Here is a 7,768-nt window from a genome sequence, read left to right as displayed (position 1 = left end):
TCTTTATCACAAAGTCACAACCAATAAACAAGCTTGACACATGGATCCACAGGTCAACTGCCTTTCACTGCATCAGCATTATCTGAATAAGAACTGCAATCTACGTTAATAACACACATTTTGTATGAATGCATTTTGATTTTTCAAGACTGATAAAAAAGTAGGAATTGACATGAAAAATAAGGGCTTTTTTAGGATTTCCCCTTGAATTTTACATTTTTTAGGAATTTTAGCAAAACTGAAAAAAAATTAGGAATTTTAGGGCCTGTATATGAAATACAATTTGATGAAACTGATATAACTCTTTTTGTTTTCTATTATTTACTGTATACGTAATGATCATTCATCTCATAAGATCACCTGGATACAATGGTAAATAATTATCAATTCTTTGTCATAATAACAAGTATGTAAGAAAAGCTTCACAATAATGGTAAAAAATACGTCTTCATTTTTTTGCACCTGAGGGACGGAGTACCTTAAAAATGTTAAAAGTTTACAGACAGACAGACGGACGGACAGACGGACGGACGGACACCGGAATACGGGTGATCAGAAAAGCTCACTTGAGCTTTTAGCTCAGGTGAGCTAAAAACCCAAATAGATGAATGGAAGGATGGATGTCTGGACGTACAGACATTGCTGTACCATAATACGTCCTGTTTAAAGACAGGCGTATAAAAACAAGAGATGTTTGTAAAACACATATGCCTCCCCATGGTGTACAATTTAAAAGGGTTATACAAACACATCATTTAATTGAGAGTAGTATCATCAATTCAAAATATTGAGCAAACAATATCTTCCTATGTCAAGAGTGGATTGACCATGTGACCTAAAAATCAATAGGGGTCATCAACTCCTGAAGATGTACCAGTGTACCAAGTTTGATGTCTGTCAAGCAAAGGGTTCTCAAGATATTGAGCGGACAGTATACTCCTATGTCTAGTTTGACCCTTGAATTTGACCATGTGACCTCAAAATCAATAGTATAGTCATCTTCTTCTAAAGATATACCAGCGTACCAAGTTTGATGTCTGTCAAGCAAAGTATTCTTGAGACATTGAGTGGTCAATATATTCCTATGTCCAGTTTGACCCTTGACCATGTGACCTCAAATCAATAGGGGTCATCTACTCCTTAAGATGTACCAAGTCTAATGTCTGTCAAGCAAAGGGTTCTCAAGATATTGAGCTGACAGTATATTCCTATGTCCAGAGTAGATTGACCCTTGACCTTTAACCTTTTGACCTGAAAACACTAGGGGTCCTTTTCTTTTCATAACCAACCCACATATGAAATATCATTACAATCAAGTGAATGGTTCTCAAGATATTGAGCGGACAACGTGGTCTACCGACCGACCGGTGCAAACTAATATGCCCCTCTTCTTTGAAAGAGGGCACAATTACAAAATAAACAACGCTGATATGAAATGTCATGCAGCGTTTCCCTGAGACATTTTATGCTGAGAATAGCAAGCTCATGAATTAAATCCTTAATTGATATCTTAATGCTTGATATCTACCCTTTCATTTTTTAGGATATAATTACATATGCAATATGTACCTTGCTGGTGCTGATTGTTTGGTTGTCACATTTGTGAATGTGTCGAACAAAGTATAGCACTTAAGTAAAACCCAGAGAATCACGAGACACAGATGATTTGGAATACACTAAATGACTCTTAATATTTCTTTATCTTACCTTCTTACCAACCACATTGGCATTACCACACTTTAAAACTAAAACAGTGTTAGCTTTTACATTCAACTGGCACAAAAATGTCTTCCCATTTGAGTTCTCGGTCCTTTATACAGTCTTGCCTATTCATTGCGGTGCTGTTTACAAAAATATTCTTTCGCGTCTTCTTTGTTAATTAACTTGTTTGGCTTGTGTAGATTAGCGGTAATTATTTTACAAAACAAAGGGTTATTAAATACAAGAAGAGCTAATAACACATGAAAATTTTACAACCTACATGTAGTTAGTGTAGAATGGGAAAAAACTATACTACTCAAAATTTGATAAGGATCATAGGTATTTTTCTGTTTAAAAAATTAATAACTGCATAACTGGCAATATTGTGTCCAAGTGAAATCAAAAACGTCTTCAACAAACTTGCACGTGCATTTCATGCCATGGGAAATGCGTTTCTCATCACAGTTTATGCTTTTGCTACCATTGCACGATTTTCACTCAGGCATCGGTGTCTGATTCTTTCTAAAATTTCAAACTCACTTGAGTGTTTACACTAGGTTTATCAACACAATGCCCCCTCAACGTGTAAGGCGTCGCCTGACGACAGAACAACTGGGCAGATGTATTGGAATCCTTGACGCTGGCTATTCAAAATGTGACGTTGCAATTTGCACTAAACGTCAGCAAGAGCGTTGTAAACAGGGCCTAGAACCGACAGCAAACTTTTGGTACAGCAGCACACCGACATGGGGGTGGTCATCAGAGGTCGACAACCCAACGCCAAGACCATTTTGTGGCTCTTCAGGCACGATGCCATCCCTTCTGGACAGCAACCAGCCTACGTAATGACCTCCTGAATGCTTCGGGGGTGAATGTGTCCACTCAGACGATACGGAATCGGCTTCACAATGCAGGTCTCAATTCGAGTCCCTCTGACTGTTCGACACTGGCGGGAGCGATTGGACTGGGCTGAAGATCATGTCACTTGGACACAGAACGATTGGGTTCAAGTTCTGTTCACCGATGAGTCCAGGTATTGTTTGGACTTTACAGACAGGAGGCACCGAGTGTGGCGACGACAACGTGAACGTTTCCATGATGCCAACATCAGTGAACATGACCGTTATGGTGGTGGTTCCATCATGGTCTGGGTGGAATCACCAGGGATGGAAGAACAGATCTTCGTGTCCTGGAAAGAGGAAAAATGACGGGGGTGCGGTACCGGGATGAGATCCTCGATGTTTACGTCAGACCCTACGCTGGTGCTGTTGGCCCTGAGTTCATCCTGATGGATGATAACGCCCGTCCTCATCGCACCAGGGTGGTGGAACAGTACCTTCAGCAGGAGACAATCGTCTGCATGGACTGGCCAGCGCGCTCGCCGGACTTGAACCCGATTGAGCATGTATGGAACATGCTGCAGGTTGCCCTTTCACGCCATTGAAGACAACCCACGACTTTGGCAGAGCTTGGAAACGCCCTCGTGGAAGAGTGGAACAACCTTCCCATTGGAAACATCCGGGTGCTTATTGACAGCATGGCTCGACGTTGTCAAGCTGTCATTGATTCAAGGGGAGGCCATACCCGGTATTGACACTTCATCGACTAAGTGTAATGATGGACTATGCCCAAAAACTGTGTAATTCTTTCTCTGGTTTGCTGTTAACTTTTTGTAATGAAATGCCTTTTGGTGTTGTAATCAGATTGCAAGCATTCTGTATTGATAAAAGTTCATGCCAGTCATGAATTTTCATTCATAACCTGAGTAAACACATTTCTGAGTCAAATTTATGTCTTTTGTTATGTTAGTGGTAAATTACACACATATAATCTATTGATCCAAGTAATATCAAATTTTGAGTAGTATTATATTGTCTTGTACATGTTCACTATAAAAGGTGAACTCTTTTGCCTAAAGAATTTCTGAGTACTAGATGGCTTGTAAGCCATAAAAAAATGTATACAAAACAACTAATAAACTTTTTACTTGTTGAGGGTAACAAATGTTATGTTCAAATAATTTTCTGCATTGAAATTATTTTTTATACATTGACTTCACTGGTTTATTTTAAAGACTTAATTGTCACTGTTCAGAAAATAATTATCACCTTTAAAAATATATTTCTAAAACATTTCATTTTGAAATGAGGTCTCTCAAAACTTATTTAAAACCATACCACTGCTGGGCATAAGGATCAATATTGAAATGCAGTGCAAGAAGCAAGTGCGCTACACTATCTGGACACTCAGTAACCATGTAATTGTATGTACTGAATATGAAGATTGTGATTTCAACTCACTGACAAATATATAATACTTACTAGAATTTAGTTTCTAATCAACATACCACTTGTTTCTATGAGATGTACTGCATCAATAACCAGCTCAAATCTGTAGATCAAAATTTCCTGTAACAACAGTTAAAAAAAAACCAACACTAGTATATCACAACTTTCATTTGTCAGTCACACTCATCATTCCACCTAAGATTACTGTATACAGGGAAATTTTTGGCCCCAGTTTTATTTTCGCCCTCGTTGTCAAATAAGCAAATTTAAGATGGCCAAAACTATTTGCTCTCCTCTCTCTCTTTTAACTTAGCTGTGTCATGGCGAATTTAAAATGGAGTGAAACCATCTGCAAATGTAGAAAGGCGAAAATAACACGAGGCAAAAATAACCCTGTATACAGATCATGCAGTAGAAATGGAAACTTAGCAATGGTGCAGTTTTACTTTAGTAGATCATTTAAGTGCATGGGCATATATGTAAAACTCCATGCATTTCATATTGGCATTATACACACCATCAATAACTGACACAATGTACCAGCTTGTATGACTTAATCCATTGCAAGGGGGAATGATCTTATTTTTATTCAACAGTGATTCCAAAGGTCCATCAGACATTGGCAAATGTCTGGTAATTTTTGTTTTGGTCCGAACATTATCAGTTATTCGCCGGACCAAGTGTCCGATAATTTTTTTTCTTCAATGAAATACATGATTAGATAAATTTTCAATTTTTAGCAGCATGTCCCAAGATTTATTCTGTTCTTTAGTCATTGCAAACAGAACATGTGTTAACGTTTAACTCAAATATCGATCAAACTTGCAATCATCTTCAATTCCCCCCCCCCCGAGAGGGTGATAATACAATTGAGCAATATCCCGTGAAACTACATACGTCTTAGAAGCGTTTGAATTAGGTAATAAATAAGAGGTAAATAAAGCGTTTAAACTATACTCTGATCAAGAAGTACTTGAACAACATGGGCACAATAGATTGAACAATTTGAATATGAGTTATGCAAGTTGCTCGAGTTTTAAAAAAAACCGTCTATTTCTTAACACTAGTGTTGAACACGGGTTGGAAAAGTTTACTCCACTGACGAATCGGAAGTGAAATGCTTGGGCTAATAAAGTACATGTACATCACCAATGCTATTCCGAAAGTTCAAATTTACATGAAAGCTTCCTGACATAGTGCAGATTCAAGTTTGTTAAAATCATGGCCCCTGGGGGTAGAGAGAGGCAACAATAGGGGATCAAAGTTTTACATGGGAATATATAGGGAACATCTTTAAAAATCTTCTCAAGAACCACTGGGCCTGAAAGTTAAAATCTAAACTTGAAATTACTTCTGAAAATGTTTCATGAGTTCTCAATATTAACAAGAGTACCGCAAACGGTACATAATACGCCCATGAAATGCTTACATAGGGTGTTTTTCTTGTGCTATAATTTGTATAACTTTGCTTCAGGTAGTATCAGCCATCATGAGGCTGTGACAAACTTTCATATGAACAAAGGGTCTTAGCTTAAAAATCAAGATTTCCTCAAAATGGACCAAGTTCAACAACCTGTAATTTGTTCAAATATGGAAGAAAATCAAAATCCTTCCCCAGATGCACATCTTCAATACCCATACAAACACTCCACAAAATAAGATGGTCCTCACTTGAAAACTGTGGGAGGAGTTGGGTGGACAAATTATGTACCCTCTATAGAATATTAATTTCCAAATAGACTAAGTTCAACAACCTGTAATTTTCTCAAAAATTGTAGAAAATCAAAATCCATCCCACATGCACATCTTCAATACCCATACAAACATTCCACAAAATAAGAAGGCTCTCACTTGAAAACTGGGAGGAGTAGCGCGGACAACTTATGTACCCTCCATAGAATATTAATTTCCAAATAGACTAAGTTCAATAACCTGTAATTTTCTCAAAAATTGTAGAAAATCAAAATCCATCCCACATGCACATCTTCAATACCCATACAAACATTCCACAAAATAAGAAGGCTCTCACTTGAAAACTGTAGTAGGAGTAGCGCGGACAACTTATGTACCCTCCATAAATTATTATTTCCAAATAAAGGGGCAAAACTCCTGGAAAAAAGGTCGAAATGGATCAAAATTGCAGTATGATCTAGAGTGACCCACAAAGAAGCTACACAGCGAGTTTCAGCATGATATATGAAAGGAAAATGAAATTATAAAGAGAAAACCCCGAACGGACGGATGGACGGTAAGACAGACGAACGGACGTACAGACATCGCTGTACCATAATAGGTCCCGTCTAAAGACGAGCATATAAAAATGAAATAATAACAATCACATTTAAATATTAGTATTAAACAAAATTATATGTTATTCAATGGAAAATGTGTTAATTATTGGTTTGAAAACTCTTATTGGCACCCCCTCATTCTAGTGGCCACAAATTAAAAGAAAGAGATGATGAATTTGACATGCTGCAAGTGGACAAATAAATAAATTTGTAAAACTGGCACTCTGCAATGATTGACGATGTATCAGGAAAATAAAAAGATTAAAATTTAAATACTGGTTTTTATTTAACCATTTGATGATCAATGTAATATAAAAACAAAAACAATTGTTTGCATTAAAACTCAACCTGGACTTGGATATTTCCTTGTGGGATTTGGCAAAAATTGGTCCCTCAGATCCCAGACTTGAACATGTGAAAAAAAAAATTCAACCCCTGCAAGCAACCAATCATTTGAGTTATGACCTTTGACCTTGTGAATTAGAAACCATTGGGGTTCATCTACTCTTTACAAGGTACCAGGGTACAAAGTTGAAAATATTTTTTATGTCCTGAGTATAAATTTTGACCTTGTGACCTTAAAATCAATATGAGTCATTACTTTTTAAACTTCTTAGGGAGATTGATGTCTGCCATGAAAAAGGTTCTAAAGATAATGAGTGGACAATGTCTTCCTATGTCCAGAGCAATTAATCTAACTTGTGACCTTTCACCTTGTGATCTCAAAAGCAATTGGGGGGGGGGGGGGGGTAACCTACTCCTTAGGTAGAATCACTGTTCCAAGTTTGATGTCTGTCAAGCAAAAGATTCTCAAGATATCAAGCAGACAATATCTTACTTACTACATGTATGTCCAGTGTGACCCTTGACCTTTGGAAATCCAAATCATAGGGGTCATCTACTCCTTATTACCGTCAAGTAAATGATTTTCAAAGGGGGACATCAATAAATGAAGAAATCTGACCTTTACTGCAGTACACTATTTCTATGCAGAAAAATCAAACCCTTGGATTTAGCAAGATATAAGATCTAAACATTCTTTCCTTTTCCTTTACATGTAACAGAAATTATTTTCTAGTTTAATATTTCATTCATATGTTCCACGTTACCTTTGACATAGTATGGAATTTACAAGCAGTGTCTTTCACCCGCTGCATATTTCCACTGACATCCAAAAATTGCACAACATCTTCCATCAGAGAGCTCATGGAATATTCTTCCATTGTCAATGGACTTTAAAAAATCTATAAAATATTTCTTACAGTTATAAATTATTGTAAATATCTCCGAATCTCTGGCATACTGTATACTAAAGATGGAATTGACCCTTTAACTCAGAAGTAGAATGTAAAAATCAACCACAAAACATGCCTGCTCAAAACAGCCTCGGTCTACTTGCTTTATATTGGTTTGGACGAATCTCGTCTGAACATCATACTTCCCGCCATTTTGTCGATGCTAACGAGAAATGTTTTATGTACGATTTAT

At 37.1% G+C, this 7,768-nt stretch overlaps 1 protein-coding gene across 1 annotated transcript in view; it reads right to left on the bottom strand.

Moving 5' to 3' along the window:
• The window catches only part of LOC130051710 (minichromosome maintenance domain-containing protein 2-like), a 165,082-nt gene extending 157,564 nt beyond the window's left edge, over positions 1–7,518 (bottom strand). The window contains exons 1-2 of the mRNA XM_056154210.1: positions 7,390–7,518; positions 4,049–4,109 (exon numbers count right to left, since the gene is read on the bottom strand). Coding sequence (XP_056010185.1) covers positions 4,049–4,109; positions 7,390–7,503 — 175 coding nt within the window. The 5' untranslated portion in view covers positions 7,504–7,518. The remainder of the gene's footprint in view (positions 1–4,048; positions 4,110–7,389) is intronic.
• Positions 7,519–7,768: the final 250 nt, after the last annotated feature.

The sequence above is a fragment of the Ostrea edulis genome, chromosome 2 (assembly GCF_947568905.1).
Source record: "Ostrea edulis chromosome 2, xbOstEdul1.1, whole genome shotgun sequence".
NCBI lineage: Eukaryota > Metazoa > Mollusca > Bivalvia > Ostreida > Ostreidae > Ostrea > Ostrea edulis.
This window is presented reverse-complemented; position numbering and strand designations above follow the sequence as displayed.